Source organism: Colletotrichum truncatum (genome assembly GCF_014235925.2).
Source record: "Colletotrichum truncatum strain CMES1059 chromosome Unknown Contig_0003, whole genome shotgun sequence".
Taxonomy (NCBI): Eukaryota; Fungi; Ascomycota; class Sordariomycetes; order Glomerellales; family Glomerellaceae; genus Colletotrichum; species Colletotrichum truncatum.
Window position 1 is genome coordinate 6,296,360 of NW_027222400.1, and position 18,958 is coordinate 6,315,317.

General features: G+C 49.2%; 6 protein-coding genes across 6 annotated transcripts; 3 read left to right on the forward strand and 3 right to left on the reverse strand.

Annotated features, from left to right (window-relative positions):
* Positions 1-2,139: 2,139 nt before the first annotated feature.
* Positions 2,140-3,708, forward strand: CTRU02_206631 (feruloyl esterase b; the record flags this gene model as incomplete). Its single annotated transcript, XM_036731988.2, has 1 exon — positions 2,140-3,708. One exon carries the CDS (start codon positions 2,140-2,142, stop codon positions 3,706-3,708), a length of 1,569 nt encoding a protein of 522 aa, XP_036576219.2.
* A 440-nt stretch (positions 3,709-4,148) lies between these two features.
* Positions 4,149-5,623, reverse strand: CTRU02_206632 (amine oxidase; the record flags this gene model as incomplete). Its single annotated transcript, XM_036731989.1, has 2 exons — positions 4,149-5,363; positions 5,420-5,623. 2 exons carry the CDS (start codon positions 5,621-5,623, stop codon positions 4,149-4,151), a joined length of 1,419 nt encoding a protein of 472 aa, XP_036576220.1.
* A 1,072-nt stretch (positions 5,624-6,695) lies between these two features.
* Positions 6,696-8,632, reverse strand: CTRU02_206633 (Versicolorin B synthase 3; the record flags this gene model as incomplete). Its single annotated transcript, XM_036731990.1, has 2 exons — positions 6,696-8,157; positions 8,211-8,632. 2 exons carry the CDS (start codon positions 8,630-8,632, stop codon positions 6,696-6,698), a joined length of 1,884 nt encoding a protein of 627 aa, XP_036576221.1.
* Positions 8,633-11,009: 2,377 nt separating this feature from the next.
* CTRU02_206634 (glycoside hydrolase family 74 protein) lies at positions 11,010-13,549 on the forward strand (the record flags this gene model as incomplete). Its single annotated transcript, XM_036731991.1, has 5 exons — positions 11,010-11,332; positions 11,388-11,868; positions 11,924-12,059; positions 12,126-12,301; positions 12,353-13,549. The coding sequence occupies 5 exons, from the start codon at positions 11,010-11,012 to the stop codon at positions 13,547-13,549; spliced, it is 2,313 nt and encodes a 770-aa protein (XP_036576222.1).
* A 608-nt stretch (positions 13,550-14,157) lies between these two features.
* Positions 14,158-16,427, forward strand: CTRU02_206635 (uncharacterized protein; the record flags this gene model as incomplete). Its single annotated transcript, XM_036731992.1, has 2 exons — positions 14,158-14,565; positions 14,631-16,427. 2 exons carry the CDS (start codon positions 14,158-14,160, stop codon positions 16,425-16,427), a joined length of 2,205 nt encoding a protein of 734 aa, XP_036576223.1.
* Positions 16,428-17,243: 816 nt separating this feature from the next.
* Positions 17,244-17,465, reverse strand: CTRU02_206636 (uncharacterized protein; the record flags this gene model as incomplete). The annotated part of the gene is made up of 1 exon (XM_036731993.1): positions 17,244-17,465. One exon carries the CDS (start codon positions 17,463-17,465, stop codon positions 17,244-17,246), a length of 222 nt encoding a protein of 73 aa, XP_036576224.1.
* Between the last annotated feature and the right edge of the window lie 1,493 nt (positions 17,466-18,958).

Sequence of the window (18,958 nt, forward strand, 5' to 3'; positions counted from 1 at the left end):
AACCCGTCTTTTAAATCAGGTTTATACTCGAGAAAAAGGGCTTCGCTGTTATTACAGCCTGATCAGGGGGCGAATGACAAAGCACCTCCTTGAAAATTAAGCATTGCCAGTAATGTATGCATCACCTCTAAATGTCGATGGCTAGCCAATAGTAGTAGCCTGCAAACTTGAATGCAAAAAATCAAGAATGGCCAAAAAGTTACGCAACAAGCACAACACTACGGTGCGTCATAAATCAACTGCTGGTGGCTCGGACCGGCAGACTTCGGACCGTAACAGTAAAGTTAGATAAAAGAATGAATTATAAGAAGACATGAATCACCCCATACAACACTGCAGTTTAGTCCAAAGGAAGGAACTTTCGCCTGCGGCACTTGTTCACTTTCCTCGTGGTCAACCTTAGCAGGATTGGTTGGCTTTTTTGACGACATCGTGAAAGTTTGAAGCCCAGTTAACCTGTAGCACATTACAGCATCACAGCCTCGGCTCATCATCGGATCATCGTCGGTAGGACACAAGGTATTAAGATCAGAGAACCCTGCAGTCGCTATTCCGCAACTGAGTCCTATTGCAACATCGGCCGTTCATGAGATCGTAGTATGGTGCATCCAGGCCGGCCCTGAACGTGCCGTTTATCCACGTTAACCCCTGATTGAACGGTCCGAAAGGAGATCTTGAAAAGATAAGATCTGCAACTGCGCCGGCAAAGCCTCGGACCGTGGTCCTGGCTCAGGAACCGAATAAGACTTATTGTGGGTAGGAAACAGGGTGGGACATACGAGTCAGTAGGCGCATGCGCAAAGGGTTCAATACTAATGGAGCAATGGGGCGAACAGTTCGAATGACCTCTTTGAATGAGCACATGACAGTAGAACTTGAACAAAGACGTATTGCATGGGCGGACATTGCTGCCGTCGAAAAGGACAATAGTCAGATCTGGAGCGGTTGTCCATGCAGACTAGGAATCACTATAGGTTAGATGTAGACGATGCAGGTTATATTACCAGACCAATTTTTCGGTCGGCTTTTACTCCTTGTGTAGAAGGTCATCAGGCGGCTGGATGTTTCTTCGGAGAAATTAAGGGGCGCATTTTGATTTAGACAATTGTACGCGTCAGTTCACCTTAGCCAAGGAACCATTTTGATTCCGAGTAAAGAACAGACGTCCAGGGTACCGGCTGTAACGCGGCATACACCAGCTGAGTCAAACAACCGGTTAGTCAGCGTCTTGTCTTGCGTTTGACATGCAAACTTCAGAGTTTTCTGAATCCAAACATTGATGGAGCATCTGATAAAAATCGAAATGTGAGACTGAGGCTCAAACCGCCACATGCTGGGTTGATTTCATGTTTGAACGGCACTCGCATCTAGCCGCTGTCTCTACATTGAGTCTCTTCTCATGTCTGTGATGTCGCATTCTAACCATCTACTGAATTTCAGATTACTGAACCGTTGGCTATCTGTTCGGCGCAAATTCGATCCTACTAGGACTTAGTACAGCTTTACTATCCATTCTGCCTATAATCCATACATAGACTCATATTCAGTCCACTAAACATCCCTACAGCCCAAACAAGCTTCATTAAGGATTAGAGTCGAACCATTTGCATTGTTATCCACGGGGCTGACTTCCCATCTAGAAGTTGGGCGACTCTAATTGATGAACCAAGCCACCATACGGCTTGCCTGCCGGAGGGATGAAGATTCTTCCACTCCGATCCCCCGCCGGAACATCGCCGTTTAAGGTGAGCTTCTCCGCACTTCGCTATTGCCGATGCATGGGGCATCCCCCTTAGTTTACTTGAGTGTGGGGTAAAAGTAAACACAAACGGCAGAGCGTAAGTCAGGCTGTCACTCGGGGCAAGGGTTTTAGAGGTGCTTGATTCAGAATGCATGCCGTTGTTAATTGCCGTCCCTTGACACCGAGCGTACGCCACCCGATGCGATCGCTGGGGGGAGAGGAACATATCAGCATGGATGCTGGGGTTTGCTGAGATGAACACTTCAATCGTCAACTCCATACGTTTGGCCAAGACAGCTTCGGTTTGTGTATAAGAACACCTCTGCCCTGACAGGAGACATCCGTTTCTGATGGACCTCGGTATCGGTACCTGTCCTCTTCCACAACCCTTTGCCGAGATGAAGTCGCTCACTACGTCGGCGGCTCTGTTGCTGCCAGCGGCTCAGGTCGTCATGAGCGCCTTTGCCGACGATTGCGCCAATATCGCAAAGTCGTTCACTCACGAAAACACGACAGTTTGGTTCACCAACGTCGAGCCTGCTGGCGCGAACATCAGCTTCCCCGAACGTCATCCAACCTGCTCCGGAACTAGTCAGGTTGTGGACGTGGAACTTTGCCGCATTTCCATGCTGGTCACCACTGGCCCGGCCAGTAACATCAGCCTGGAGGCTTGGCTTCCATCCAACTGGACTGGTCGTTTCCTGAGCACCGGCAACGGAGGAACCGGAGGCTGCATCCAGTACGATGACATGGCCTATGCCACATCTCGAGGTTTCGCTGCTGTCGGTGCGAACAATGGTCACAACGGAACCATTGGCCAGCCGTTCTTCAACAACCCCGGCGTCATTGAAGACTTCGCTTACCGCTCGCTGCACACCGGTGTAGTGGTCGGAAAAGATGTCACCAAGGCCTTCTACGGAAAGGAGCACACCAAATCTTACTACCTTGGTTGCTCTACCGGCGGCAGACAGGGCTTCAAGGAGGCCCAGGATTTCCCTGAAGACTTTGATGGCATTGTAGCTGGTGCACCCGCCTTTTCTTTCAACAACCTCACCTCCTGGAGTGGTCACTTTTTCACCGCCACCGGCCCTGTCGGTGCCCCGACCTTCTTGTCAAAGGACCTTTGGGCAGTTGTCTTGAAGGATGTTCTCACTCAGTGCGACGGACTCGATGGCCATGTTGATGGAATTATTGAAGACCCTGATCTGTGCCAATATCGCCCCGAGTCTCTCATCTGCCCTACTGGACAGGTAGACAACTGTTTGACCGGCACACAAGCTGAAACCGTCCGCAAGGTCTTCTCCGATGTTTACGGCGTGGACGGCTCTCTTGTTTACCCCCGCCTTCAACCCGGTGCTGATTCGACTGGTCCTCTTCTCAGTGGCAACGCTTTCCCCTACACAACCGACTGGTTCCGCTACGTCGTCTACAATGACCCCAACTGGGACCCTGCCACCTTGACAGTCAAGGATATGGCCTACTCCTCTCAACTGAACCCTTTCAACATTGAGACCTGGAAGGGTGATTTGTCGGGAGTCAGAGATCGTGGCACCAAGATTCTGCACTACCACGGCCTTCAGGATCCCATTATTAGCAGCGACAACTCGGCTCGTTACTACAACCATGTCTCGCGCACCATGGGTCTGACCTCCGCTCAGCTGGATGAGTTCTACCGCTACTTCCGCATCTCCGGCATGAACCACTGTCAAGGCGGCCCAGGCGCCAGCTTCATTGGCAACAGACGCATTGCTGATGCCGGATACGAGCCTGATCGTAATGTTCTTTCTGCGATTGTTCACTGGGTCGAAGATGGCGTCGCACCTGACAGCATCTTGGGAACTGCTTACGTCAACGGAACTAAGGACGCTGGAGTTGCTTTTACCAGGAAGCACTGCAAGTATCCTACTCGCAACGTTTACAAGGGAACTGGAGACCCCAATGTTCCTGAGAGTTGGAACTGTGTATAACTCAAATAGAGTACATATTCTCGTGTTCATAGTTTTCTAATGTATAAATGATTCAACACCTAGTCTGTGCCTTAGTGCTCACTTGTAGACAGATGTATAAGATTTGGCCGTTTAGCTCAATTGATATTCTAGATCTTCAAAGTAGAATGTGTGTTTTCGCTGGGATGGGATGTTGACCTGCTTGACCTAGCTGTAGCCATGCCAGTTTCAACCCAGAGACAAGTGTCACAGTTGACAATCACTATGGGTTTACCTTGACTATAAATCCAGTGTGACTATTAAAGCAATCAATGGATCGAAATGCCCACTTAAGACTCGGAATAAGATGGGAGACAGCCAACGTTCCAACTGAGCAAGGTACCTAAAGAGAAAGAAGAAGTCTCAAGCTATCATTGAGTATATTTCCATGTTCAATCTTTCCCCAGAATACAAATTATCTTTTACAGCTCAGCCAGTAACTTTGGCAGGACGAACTGATTGTTGTATTCCCACAAAATAGTCGTGAACTGCGCAGACCACGCACCGCCCGTAAAATAAGTACTCCTTCGACCCTGCAGCGAGTACAGCTGGGTAAAAAAGCCGGCTCTTAGATCCTCATTTGATACGTGAAGCTGCATTGCACCGTGGTCAGCCCACGCCTTGAACTCGATACGGCTTTGAGTAATGTTCGGGATAGTGCCGGCTTCTGAAAGCCGTTCGAGTGACCTTTCTACCAATTGCTGAGCCCCGTGGCTGTTGAGCGTCTCATCACCTGTGACAAGGACACGATAATTTCTATCTCCAAGAAAATCAAACCGGCCAACATACGGAAGCTCAGGAAGCGAAAGCCATCTGGAGGGAGCGCTGTTTGTGTAGGAATAGCTGTCTGTTAGGGAAGGATGAGATACGACACCAGCATAAACAGTAGACCATTTCCATTTCTTGAAAACGGAACCCTCCTCTCCATCAACGTCTATGTTTTTCAAATTCTCAAGGGTGGGTTCGAAAGATAGAAGAAGTTTCTTCGCCCGGATGAGGAGAGGGACATTGTTCGCATCTTTGACAAGAACTTCGACGCCGTTGCTATCACGAGAAGTCTTGACAATCGTCGAAGAGTAGAGAACATCTTCGCCCAAAATCCCAGCAATCGCATCATATATGTCTTGGTTTCTCTTGGAAGCAGGTACAAAGGACCCGACTATCCCCAAGAATGACCGCGTAATTGGCGCGCCGAATGTTTCCATGACATACAGGGTCGATTGGTTTGGGAAATCTCTCATACCGAGTCCCGTGACCTGGAATATCCTTGGAGCAGCTGCTTCAATTTTGTATTTTTTGGCAAAGTCGATAAACTTCATGGTGAGATCCTCGGGGATGCTGGCGTTAGGGAACCTGTCGTACGAGGGAAGAACAATGTCCTCATACTTTTCACAGAGTTCGAGATAGACCTTGAGGGCTGTCGTTGTTTCTGCAGCGGATGGGAGTGAATGATTTGTTAACCTCCCCGTATCAAAGTCGGCGTAAGTAGTAGTCAAAGATAAACGGACTGGTGTCATAATGGGAATGCTCAAACGTCCAACAAACTCGCGGGCGCTGGTGTAATCTGTGTAAGAGTTGACGCCGTAGTCAAAAGGGTTACCCGTCCCAGGGTCAACGAAAGTCGCAACATGACCTCCCTAACAGTAATGTTAGTGCCTCCCATATCTTCTTAAATGCAGCCAATGTCATATACAATACGGTTCTGTTTCTCAACCACCACGATACTTTTGTTGAAGTCCTCACGAAGTCTTACAGCGGCGTGAGCACCAGAGGCACCTCCGCCAAGAATGACAACGTCTCTGTTGATGACTTTCGCAGGAGCATTATCGGGAAAAGCAACCGCCTCCACGAGTGCCAGAGTCCCAAAGAGGGAGGTTAGGAGTACATGTAAGGACATGATATGTAGGAGAGACGAGAATAATCAGAAGAATGGACAAACTATCGCTATACAACAAATCCTTGACTACTGCAGTCTCATTCTAGCAAATGACAACTGGGAGGACATGAATGAAAAGCACAATCTGGGGGCCAGAAAGAACGGCGGTTGGGAAACGAGAAAACTTATGCAAGATGTGAGAATTTCAATTGGGACTTTTGTAATCCTAACTATGATCATCCATGCAGTTTAAAGTCGCATTGGAGTAGACTAGCATGTCGTTTTTTTGACTGTTCATTCGCCCTTACAGAATATCCGCTGCGAGCTTTGGTACCATATGTCCACCGCGCATGACGGCTATTTTCATTGGAACGATTTTCGTATAGATGCAGCTTCCAAGAAAGCTACTGGGATCGGAAGTGATGCCCGCTTTTGTCTTACATTCTATGGTTGTGCTTCCGTAATTTTGCCGGAACACGAGCGCCCATCATATTGCGAACAAGGCACTCTGCTTTCATCTTGAGACACCCGAATAGACTCTTTCAATATATCAACATGTATCCACTCTGAGGAGGCAGGCTAAATAGCCGAATGATCAGGCTATGTGGTCGAGGAAGCTTATGTGACAATGAGTTATCTGCGCCCCTATGGGGCTGAGGGGCATGTCAAGGCTCATCACCCTTGTCTCACCTTGTGGGGGACGCGGAGTTGTCATGCACTCTAGGGTGTAGCTTACCAAGGCAGGGGCAGTCTGGAGTTATCAACAAAAGTCCTCCAGTAGTGATCCGTTCGATTGGGATTGGTGACAGATGTGGGCGGTTCTATGTAATACTCAACTCCACCTTCGAGTCCACTATGCATCTGCTTCTGCTGGACGAACGGAAAGTGTTTAGTCCCCTGCTTGTCCTGAACTCATCCAGACAACGGACAATTTCTCATTACAGTTTTATTCATAGCGACTGCCAGCATTATTTACTTTGATAGAGATCAAATATTACATTATCATGTCCAATGACATATTTACTGTATCAACATCTCCCATTCCAGGAGAGTCCATCCTATTTACAATTACCATCGCGCCATTATACATCACTTAATTCCCTGCAAGGATTTGGGCAGAAATCTTTTCCGCAAGCACATAAACTGTGCTTTGAGGATGGCCGGGGGGCAGCAGCGCAAAGCTACTGGCGTCGACTACCCTCAATCCGCTGACGCCGATGACCTTGGCGTCCTTGTCAACAACAGCATTGGGGTCATCACTCTTGCCCATTCTGCAAGTGCAGGCCGCATGCCAAATGGTCATTACAGAGTTGCGAATGGTCTGGAGAATCTGCTCGTCTGTCTCAACGGCGGGGCCCGGGTAGTATTCTTTGTTGTCGGCCAACACTGGACGCATCGCGTTACTGGCAAATGCCTGGCGAAGACGCTTGAATGTGGCCAAAGCGACACTGACGTCGGTCGAGTCAGTAAGCCACTTAGGGTCAATAAGAGGAAGATCCTTAGTATCGGCCGAGGCGAGGGTGACGGTTCCACGAGAGAGCGGCGCGACAAGACCGCCCAAGATAGTAGCGTACTGGTAGCCGTCCTTGGGTTGAGTCAGGAGAAGGTTGGCAAAGTTGCCGACATATCCTGGGGCAGTGAGATATTCAATCTCTGGCCAGTCCGGGGGGAACTGAGAGTCGAGAACGTCGGCGGCCTCTTGACTGATCAAGTCACGGGGCGTCTTCTCCCAGCCAAGGAAGTCACAGACAGGGTTGGTAAGAGGACCCTGCTTCAGAACAGTGTAGGGAATCGCAAACTGAGCGGCCGTGTAGAGGAGATCATTGGCAAGACGGGTGAGAGTCTGGACTTTAACGCGCCAAGTAGGGCCGAAGAAGACGTGGTCTTCCATCCCTTGACCAACGCCAGGACGTTCGGCGACAATGGGGATTTTGAACTTTTGGAGTTGATCACGGGGCCCAACGCCAGAGACCATAAGAAGCTGTGGGCTCTGGAATGCGCCAGCTGAAAGAATGACTTCCTTTCGGGCCTTCAGAGTGTACGTGCTAAATCCCAAGTTGGAAGTCACAACGACACCAGTGGCTTGCTTGTTGCCATCAAAGAGAATCTTCTTCGCCAGAGTGAGCTGGTATACCTTCAGATTCTTGCGCCCAATGGCCTCGTTGAGGAATGACGTCTGGCTGGATTCACGCTTCTGGGTCTCAGGAGCGATAGTATCAGCACAGTACTGAGCGCCCATCAGCTCACCGCTGTTGAAATCCTGAATAGGAGGGATGCCAATCTCATTAAGCGAGGGCTCAAGGTAGGTACTGAAAGGCTGAGCGTAGTTGGCATACGAAACGCGTAGCGGACCGCCTGCTGGGGAGAAGGCATCGGGATTGTACTCTGCGCTGGCGTTGGCAGCACGGGAAGAGCCGGGCTTCGTGAATTTAACACTCTTTTTGAAATGAGGAAGAAGAGCGTCCCAGGTGTAGCTGTCGTCGCCAACAGCGTCCGCCCATTTCTGGTAAGACTGCTTGGTGCCGCGCTGATAGATCATGAAATTGCGAGCCGAGCTGGGAATACGTCAGATGAATCTAAGAGCCTCGATGTTTCGCTCAAAGCTTACCTTCCGCCAAGGCACTTTCCACGAGCATAGTGAATGCGTCTGTTGTTGGCACCCTCTTGTGGCTGAGTAACGAAGTTCCAGTCAACCAAAGGGTTTGTGTCGAGTGGGCTGGAACCGGCAAAAAGAGTGTCACCGGCGGGTGTGTTGCCTATAATGGGGTTGGTGATCTGGTAGAATGTACCAGCTTCAATGACAGCAACCGTAACACCATTTTTGGCACTCAGTCTGTTTGCCATGACGAGGCCCGCAGTTCCACCTCCAACGATAACATAGTCGAAAGTCGCGTCTTTGCCAAGGTCACCAGCGCTGCTGCCAAGCTGTCGTTTGTGCTCAGCATGTTGATGCGCTTCATCATCGGCAGGAGCAGCGTGCACCAGCCCTGAAGCGGTGAAGAGGATTGTGAGGACGGGGATGAGACGCATTTTACACACATAGACTGGAAAAGAAGTGGATAAGTGGGAGTGAGCTGTCGATTTCAAGAACAAGAAGCGAAGGATCATCAAGGTAGATATATTGTGTATTCTAACTACTTTGAAGTGCTGTGGATCCAGGCCTAGAATAGATTATAGTTTCTTTTTCGACGGCGGAATTGTCCACGAGGTTCAGGCAAAGGTGGGTTGGCTAGCGATCGCCATAATCGAACGTCTTTGAACATACTAAACATAAGCTACTACAGTCCTGGTTAGACATGCCGAGACTTAGTGTGCGGCCGGACCTTTTAGTTGTCGAATTTTCTCCTTCCTACCGATTACCACCGCACTTAGAGCTTTGTGGTCTGACAGCGGATGTTGGCTTTGACAATTTAGAGAAAGTCAAAAAAAAAAAAAAGAAAACAGCTATATAGGATAAATTCAGGTGCAAAAGTTGGTAGAAAGGACTTCGAGAAAGTTTAGCAGACGCTAACAGCGGAATTGAGTTTAGACTCCATCTTAGGACAATGCTGGGAATATGGAAGGCCAACTGAATTCGAGTCGAGCTAAGCTTCTATAGCCGCAACCTGGATCTTCGACAGCTCAATTATTAGCGCGTGGAATCGTTTTTGCCGAGGCGAAAAGCGCCTCAGCTGATGTCACCGGGACGTTCGGGTGTCTGAGACTGGCTCACACAAAGAAGTTTACGATGCCTTCTGCTGGCTCTAGTAGGCTTAACTTCACTGCGATTCGCCTCCCTTTTGACTTTCTCAAAAGTGCGTGTCCAACGGGCTCTACGGGCTCACGGAAAACAAAAAGCTAAAGGGTATTCCAAATCGCCGTTATTAGTCTTGGCTTTACAAGTTCACCCTCAGCAACGATGACATTGTGTTTCAGCCTCTCTGAGCCGATGAACAGGCTAGGGAACATGCTCGACGTAGTGTTTCCGTAGAGCCAATGTGCTGCAGTTAGACATACAGAGAAATTGGGCCAGTCGATAACAAAAGTCAGCGAACCCTGACACCGCACCAGTACGGTAGGCACAAGACAGCAATAGTTAGGCACTACCATGGATGCAGCGTCATTCTAACAATTGGACTGAAAATAGGCCTGATATAAGCTGCGAACCCTGCGAGAAACCGATGATAACCATCGCAGATTGTGCCTAAAGTCATTTATGCTTTCACGGTGGTACTGCATGCTGGTGTTATCCTGAGATACTGCCGTGCTTCTGAACTGTGATGGGAGTTGTCAAACATTATTTCACGATTAGAAAGAAAATGCAGGGCTAATTGTTACAAAGTCACTGTAGATAAATTACGGGCTCTTTACTGGTAGAAGAGGTTACGGTCTTTACAAAAACAGAGTTTGGGGCCATTTGAGTACAGTTCGAAGCTCGCTACACCTACATAAGCATCATATTCGGTAGTGAACCTTAAGTGCGCGTATGCAAACTCAGCAACAATAGCATATGTAAGAATGTACAACTGACGCATCCCTGCATTTCGTATCATCACGACATCCCAGCCTGCAATCGTCTCGTTTATTCTTCAGAATATTTTCGTCCAAACAGTCGGCTCCAATGGTTCTTCGAATTAGGAAACTTCCGCCTCATGACTAACAGAAAAATGCTTTTGTCGCTTGGCTACAGGTGTTCCCCCCTGACATTATAAAGGCTCCGCTTGCTAGCCAATTTGAGTTTGGCGCATGGGTTTCATCTGCTCACCCCCGTAATGAATTTGCCAGGGTTTTACTACTTAGCATGTTTATCTGACACATTGGTACTCTGTGCTGATGGCCGTACAAGCGGTAGTAGCCTGTATTTTAAGTTACTCGACACCACGGTTTACCGCTGGGAGGACATGACCTCATCCTACATGGATATATTAACTCATTCTGCCTCAGTATGTGCAAGTTTCTTTCTACTGGTGGATTATTCGGGGCTTGCGTCTTGCATACATGGCACATTCCACCCGATTGTGTATCTTTTCACTTCGGATCCCGGAACGCCACTGACAGTGGTACTATGCGAAATGAGAGTCTTCTGGGGAGCTTCTAATCTATTCGAGATCCACGTCTTCCAGAAGCGCCATTGAAGATCCAACTGTGACCCTTGTTAGCTTACCGGTTTTGACCAGCCGAAGAAAGAATGCAGTCCGAAAGCGAGGGGCTCAAATAATAGAAAACCTGGGTCTTCGGTTCAAGATGCTCACCTCCTTGTCCTCCCTCAAGTCCAATCTTTGTGCTTCTCACACACGTTCGCTTTCGTGACTACGCTCTTTTTTTTTTTTATCAAACACATTCGTTTCAATCTGGCTGGTCCATTCTAGGATTCATACACACTTCTTGAAAATTCAAGTGATTTAGGCCAGCTTCAAATACGCTCGACATGAGAGGCACCGGTCTTCTCTTGGCGGCGGCGGCGGCATCCGTCCGCGCTGCCTGCGACTGGAAGAACGTCCACACTGGAGGCGGTGGAGGCTTCGTCCCGTCCATTGTTTTCCACCCGACCGAGAAGGGCGTCGCTTACGCCCGCACCGATATTGGCGGCGTTTACCGTCTCAACGATGACGATTCCTGGACGCCCATCACCGACGCCAACGGCTTCGCCCACGATGCGAACTGGAACAGATGGGGCATTGACGCTTTGGCTCTTGATCCCGCGGATGCGAACAATTTGTACATTGCCACAGGAATGTACACCAATGACTGGTAATTGCTCCAATGTCAGCATCACGTTGGACATTGCGTAGGCTGACCAACGTAGGGATCCCAAGAACGGCAGCATTGCACGCAGCTCCGACAAGGGCCAGACCTGGGAGGTCACCACACTCCCCTTCAAGGTCGGCGGTAACATGCCCGGCCGCGGAACTGGCGAGCGCCTCGCCGTTGACCCCAAGAACCCAAAGATTCTTTACTTCGGTGCTAGAAGCGGCAACGGCCTCTGGAAGTCCACAGACGCCGGCGCTACTTTCTCCAAGGTATCCTCCTTCGAGGCTGTCGGTACATTCCGCCCCGGTCCTGAGGGTGACGCCTACAACGGCGACCTCCAGGGTCTCACCTTTGTTACATTCGACGAGACATCCGAGGCCGTAGACGGAGCCACTTCCAGAATCTTCGTCGGTACGGCCGATAACACCACCGCTTCGGTCTATGTTAGCACTGACGCTGGTGCTACTTGGAACCCTGTTGCGGACCAGCCTGCCAAGTTCTTCCCCCACAAGGCTAGACTCTCGGTTGCCGAGAAGGTGAGCATATGACTTCATTTAGACGTAGGCTAGGTTGCTAATGAAGGACACTTAGGTCATCTACTTCACCTACTCTGACGGCACTGGCCCTTACGATGGCACTCAGGGTGCTGTCTACAGATACGACCTCACTTCCGGAAAGTGGACTGACATCACCCCTGCCTCTGGCAGCGATCTTTTCTACGGATTCGGTAAGTTGTTTGAGCCGGTATGAGCTCACACCCTTGGTTCACGAGTTATACTGACTCCTTATTCAGGTGGTCTTGCTGTTGATGCGCAGAAGCCTGGCACCATCGTTGTCGCCACCTTGAACAGCTGGTACCCCGATGCGCAGCTTTTCCGCTCCACCGACTCTGGTGCCACCTGGAAGAAGATCTGGAACTGGGGAGCTGACGGCAAGGTCGCACCTCAGTACACCATCGGTGCCAAGAACGTAAGTCTGGAATTCCAACGTACAACTAGTACAACAACTCACGTGAAGCAGGCGCCTTGGATTGAGACCAACTTCTTGGACATTGACACCAAGAAGCTCGGCTGGATGATCGAGTCCCTTGAGATTGACCCCCACGACAGCGATAGATGGTTCTACGGTACCGGTCTCACCATCTACGGCGGCCACGATTTGACCAACTGGGACAACAACAAGACTGTAACCATTGAGAGTCTTGCTTCCGGTATTGAGGAGATGTCCGTGTCCAGCTTGGCCAGTGCTCCTGGCGGTACTGAACTCCTGGTTGCTACTTTGGACAACAACGGATTCACGTACGACTCGGTCGCCTCTCTTGACACTGCCCCCAAGACCGCTTGGACCAACCCCTGGTGGGCAAGCAGTGTCTCTGTCGACTTTGCTGGAAACGATAACTCCAAGGTAGCCCGTATCGGCAAGGTGACTGGCACTCCCCAACTGGCCCTTAGCAGTGATGGCGGTGCTACCTGGGCTGTCGTTAATGCTACTGGTAACACGGCCGCCGATGGTACCGTTGCCTACTCTGCCGACGGTGACGTTGTTCTTTGGTCTACCTTGAACGAGGGTGTCCTTGTCTCTCGTAACCAGGGCAAGCTGGAGAACGTTACTCTTCCTGCCAGCAGCGTCATTGCCAGCGACAAGAAGAACGGCACTGTCTTCTACGCCGGCTCCAAGGCGACCTTCTACATCTCCACTGACAGCGCGGCCACTTTCACCGCATCAACTGGCTCTGTCTTTGGCAATGCCACAGAAATCCGCCACATCACTGCCCACCCAACTCAATCCGGTGAGATCTGGGTCTCAACTGACGCCGGCATCTTCCACAGCACGACTTACGGACAAACCTTCACTGCTCTGCCCTCCAGCCCCTCCAACGCCCACGCCGTCTCTGTCGGCAAGGGAGACGGTACCAACTGGAATTTGTATGCCTTTGGAAACGGATCTGAGGGTCACAAGCTCTACGGCAGCGCTGATGCTGGTGTCACCTGGAATGATATCCAAGGCTCCCACAGCTTCGGAGCTATCGATAGCGCTGCTCTTGTCGGCTCTGCTAACGAGGCCAATGTCGTCTATGTTGGTACCAACGGACGTGGTGCCCAATACAGCTCGTGCCAGATTTCCAACTCTACCGCTTCTGCTGCTAGCCACGCCAGACGGCACTTGCGGGGACGTCCTATGAGGCTTGGAAGAGCCCCCCACAAGCACATGCATTAAGTGGATGGAGTGTAAGATAAAACTGTGTTACTTCGTTTCTCCTGTAGACATTTGATCATCACTACTGGTACATAGATTGCCAAATTTACATATCCTTTTCGTTCATATCTATCTTTGTTTATCTTGAATGGCCCACCTTTCAGCCTAATATCGTATGAAACTTGCCTTGGTTTATGGTCGGACTGGTTTAAACAAATGCATGGGGAGCTCGTTCGCCCTTGAACCTCCTACATTTGTGTAAAGGTTGCGTTGGCTATTGTATTCTCTGCTGCAAGTTATAAATTTCTGTGGGTGAACTAACCAAGACGGGAACGAGTTACGATGTACAGTTAGACTGTGTTCTGCAGGCACCGACATTTGTCTGCATCGTATCAAGAACATGGCATGCGATTGGCCGCCTGCTCAGCCGCAGCATAACCATTATGCATGGAATCCTACGAATGAGAAATGTATTTGAAGCAGCTTGGTACAGTGATGTATTTAACTTCCAGTAATCCGAATACCTTGCTTTGAATTCGTTTCTTCGAGATAAAGTATCACAACAACTACAGTAACATTCTAACCAGCTCATCTTTGTTATCAGGGGCTTTCAACATCAATGCGGTGGAATGCCTTCACCTCAACGATCAAACAGTCACTTCCCGCCCGCGGATATTAGCCACTTTCGGTCACCATCTACTGACTCGTACGATGACGGTCAATTGCAACAAGCAAAAACTGTCCCGCTATGCCCTGAAAAACGCTCCGCGGACGTGACAATCGCGGACATGACAACGACATCAAACTCAGGAGGTCACCAAAACGACTCGACTGGATACAAGCCAGTAGCAGTGGACGATGGCATCCCACGTGTAGAGTATCCGAGACGCAAAGTGGAAATTTCTACCATCTCAGCCGACATCATCATGGTTTCGCTGCCACTGGCCATGGTGATTTTTGTTGCAATGATCTGGCACATGAATGGTTTTCAAGTCAACCAGGGATGGTACGATGACTTGCAAAATACGATCACAGTGGTAAGTGTTGGCTGCTTCTGATAAAAATGGATAACGCATCATTGGGCTAACGCTCAGTAACCAAGCTGGCAACTGTATTCCCCATAGTCTTTGCAGTGGTTGTTGGCTGCTTGATGTCCGAAGCTGCGCGTTGGAAACTCGAGACTGGTACCACCGTAGGCACCCTAGAGCAGTTGGTGGGAAGTCACACAGTCGGCGGAGCAGCTCTGACTATGGTCCGGTTCCGGTCTTTCAACGTTCTCACCTGCTTGTTACTCATCCTGTGGGCTTTTTCGCCTTTGGGAACCCAGTCACTCCTTCGGATGACGGCACTGAGACTTGAACCCGATATCAACCCTGCTGGCATCGCCTACTTCGACAGCAACTCTGCGAGCTACCTAACCACTTGGTCACGCTCTAGGGACGATATGACCTCTAAGCTTCAAATGACAGCGACCTTCCGATCTTTGGGATCCTTGTATACCACTCTTGTCATGACGTCCGAAACAGTTAAGCAGGATACGATGGATCTCTGGGGCCATATCAAGATTCCTTACATGAAGCAAACACTAGAGGAAGAATGGGAAGATGTACCTCAGGATGCTAGTGCAGTTGATTATTCTTCCCTAGCTGGTATCCCGATCAAGAATATCTACCGAGGCTTCAACATCACATTTCCCTTGGAGTCCAGCTACCTGCAACTCAAATGCAGCAATATCTCTAATGTCCTAGAACCAGCAGGAAATGTCATTAATGCCGAGCTGGTCAACAACGAGACGCTCAGTCGTGCTGTTACATCGTTCAAATCAGGTAGCAACCAAAGCTACGTTTACGAACAACCTAACGGCACCTGGTATGGAGATCGCCCAACTAGGAACGGGTCAATCTTAACAACGTGGAGTCTTGCTCTTGACCGGTTTGTCGACCCCCTGTGGATGGGAAGCAATGGAACTGGGTCATCAAAGTTCTTTGAGACTTTGAATGACAACCGCAGTCGATATTTAAACCGACCTATTCTCTTCCAAAACGAAACAGGGATAGAGGCTGGGCCAACGACACTATTGTTTCAGGCCGTTTCTTCTTCAAGCAAATCCTCCGCTGACGCCCTTTTAAGGGCATACTGTAGCGTAACCCAGAAATACGTCGAGTCCCGCGTCAACTGTTCCAGTACAGCCGGCTCTTCCAGACAAAACTGCAGCGTTACCGCTCAAAGGCCCTCGAGAAAGCCACACGCACCGGAAAACATATCGCAACTGTCTTTTCCGCCTGTTTTTAACCTGGTTTCCCAAGAACTACCCCTGACAGTTGGAGGGAGTGTATCATATCAATCAGAGGTGTCGCTTTATTATTTGAAAGATCCCACTCTCAAGGCTTTGGGATGGAATGAAGAGGCGTTCTTGACAAATATTACAGCAGAGGAGATTGAGAGCCGCCTAGGCCAGTTGCTCAACACATATTTACTGTTGGGCCAACTGTATTTGAACATTACAGGCGACGCTGAAAACACAATTCTATACAACAACATTACTGTTCCAGCGGTAAGCAGCAGACTGACGCTCGTTTTCGGTGTATCGCAGGGGTGGGCTGCGCTATGCTTGGCATCGAGCATTGTCCTACTTGGAGCAGGGATTCTAGGTGTAGTGTATAAGCACTGGGCTCAAGGGCCCGAAATTCTTGGATACGCATCTACGGTAATTCGAGATTCCAGGTATATGAATCTGCAAGAGACGGGGCAACTAGATGCGGCTGAAATTTCAAGAAATATGATGAAACAGCGCATACGATATGGAGTTGTACAACAGAGAGATGGAGGAGAGCCGCTGGTCGGAGTGGGAAGACAAGAAGACACCTTGCGGATGATGAAGTCGGTTACTCATAAATAGAGTCTTAAGGGCTGGTGAGTTTTCTCTGCTAAAATCCCTAAACGTTTGCTCCTCAGCTGTGTCTAAATAACTTTGCTTGCATAGGGTCCAACGTTGGGCGCCTTTGAATGGAGTTGGTACCCGAGTCGGTTCCCTGTTTTTTCGCCCATAGTGTCCTGTTCAGCAGATTGTGCTTAACCGTCTCCCCCACAACTGTCACTAAGCCGCCTGGCTATTCAGCACTTCTAGAACGAGTCTGGCGTGCATTGGTACCACAAATAATGCTAGCAGCACAAACTATAAACTGCAGAGGAAAGTCTATTTCATTAGCCTGAAGCTATACACATTAAATACCACTGTCGGAACGAGATGTTGGCAAAGAACGGCATTCAGGCTTTCGTCTCAGCCGCCCTTTAAGAATACAAAAGATATGCTCCTCGAAGTTTGAACATTATTGTCACGAAGACTGAAAATTCGCGCCATGCATATGCATATTTCAAGAAACTACTGACTGAACCATTGATACCGTACACTTGATTTATACATCGCGCAACTGCATCAAAGGCATTCTTTTGGGTGCCATCATCCAACATTACTTGGATGCAATGCAGCGGTCAACCAATATCCAATACTGTAAACTGAAGAGCAATCGGGCTTAGAGGAGCCGGCCCTTTCACATCTCAATATACACTCTAAACCAATGGCAGTAAATGAGACTCGACTCGCTCAACTCCTAACAGGTGATATCCCTAAATTGCAAAGTCAGGACCAAGTACTTAGTAAGACTTGTCGTGCTATCTCCCACTTACCAATTCATTCATCCGTGGCATTAGATGCTTAGCACGTCCAGACGTACGTGCACTTGCTTGATCCGGTACAGCTTGACCTTCCATTTCTGCCCGTGTCACTAAAGCGACCGTTTGAGTTTCCACAAACGAGCTGAGGGCTGGTGTACTGGGTGTCGATTTCGCAAATCTGGTTCTTGCAGGTGCCGGAAAGGTTCCAGGTTGCCGCCATGACTTGCGGCGCAAGAAGGAGGAAAAGGGTAGTAAACTGCATCTTTTCTGTGAGGTAAGGTGGCGTGTTGATCGAAAGGTTGTGAAAGCAAACTTAGACGACCCAGGAAAGTTAAAGAGATGAGACGTTGAGACGAGTGATTTAAGATGGAGGCACAGTGGAGGTAACTGGTGGCCTATAAATATTTCTGGCAAGGCTTTGCACACTCTGGTTTTCTATCATCAAGCGGTCTAAGAGCTGGGTGATCAATCTTTAGCACACCTGGGGCTGTGCGATGCTTGACTCATAGATATGGATCGCCATTTCGCGGATAAGACGAGAGAAAGCCTTAGGGTCGTTTACATGCTAATTATGGGTAACTTGATGGGTAGCATGGCATTAAGATACTAGATTTGAGTCATGAAAGTGTCGTATTAACCTATTCACACTGAATCTCCAGATTTACTATACAAAGCACCGATTCCATCCTCTGTAAAAGCCCCTTAGCCAACGTAAAAGCTCCACTGTACAAGAAATACTAAACAGACGCAAGGGGAGTGTGTTCTTCGGCCTCGAAAAGTATGACTATGACGATCTGTTAACACGGAATTCGGCACTGGAGTTTCCTCGTGTGACCCTGCAGTCGAGAGATCAACGACCGCGCTGATGCTAGCCAAACAAGGGTTTTTTCTTCCAAACCGGGCCCCTGTGCTGGGGCGGATACGAGTGTGCCGCACATAATATCTGAGGCTGGCATGATCGCCTTAGACCTATCATCAATGTGGAGAACAGGCCATCTGCGAGCCTGGAAATCCTGCCTCGATTTCTGTATGCATTTGATTGAAGGAAAAGAGCGTCGCACGCGTGAGGAACAGGTTGCCAACATTGAGACATTCTATTGCCATTTCCACTTCATAACAACGTGCCTATGCCATGGGACATCTTGGATGGAGGCCTATCTAGGGAATAGGCTGAGGTCATCGAACGGGGATAGGCGTGGAAAAATTTAATGTAGGGAGAGGAAAGATGAACCAAACGTGTTTCTTCCCTTTTCAGAGGCTGGCTCAGAAAGGAAAGTATCAAGCATAAAGTGAATGAAAGCGCCATAAGGGGCAGGTAGTGCCGCTCTGGATATAAGTCTGAGCGCGCCAAATAAGGAAACTCGGGTGACGTAAAAGAGGGACCCATTGAGATGGAAATAGATTGTTTCCTGCGTGATCTGCTTAATAGGAGGAAATAGAGTTTCAATATCTCAAGTTGTCATCCTGGAAGCACCATGGCAAAGCCGCTATATCAAGCAATGGTAGCGCACAGATCAAAAGCTGAACAATCCCTGCCTCCTGAAAGCCAACCTTATGTCAGCGGCATCAAAAGGGAAAGTTGATTCCGGTGGTCAGAATGTCTTGTGCACAAGATGATGGAGAGAGAGAGAGTGGCTACAATATCCATTTCGGGACATAGCCCCTGCATGATGTGGCTGGTCTCACTATAGCTGTGGCTCTCTCACTTGAAAGAATTTGGACTGGGACATTTCGGTGAGGCCGATAGAGAAGGGC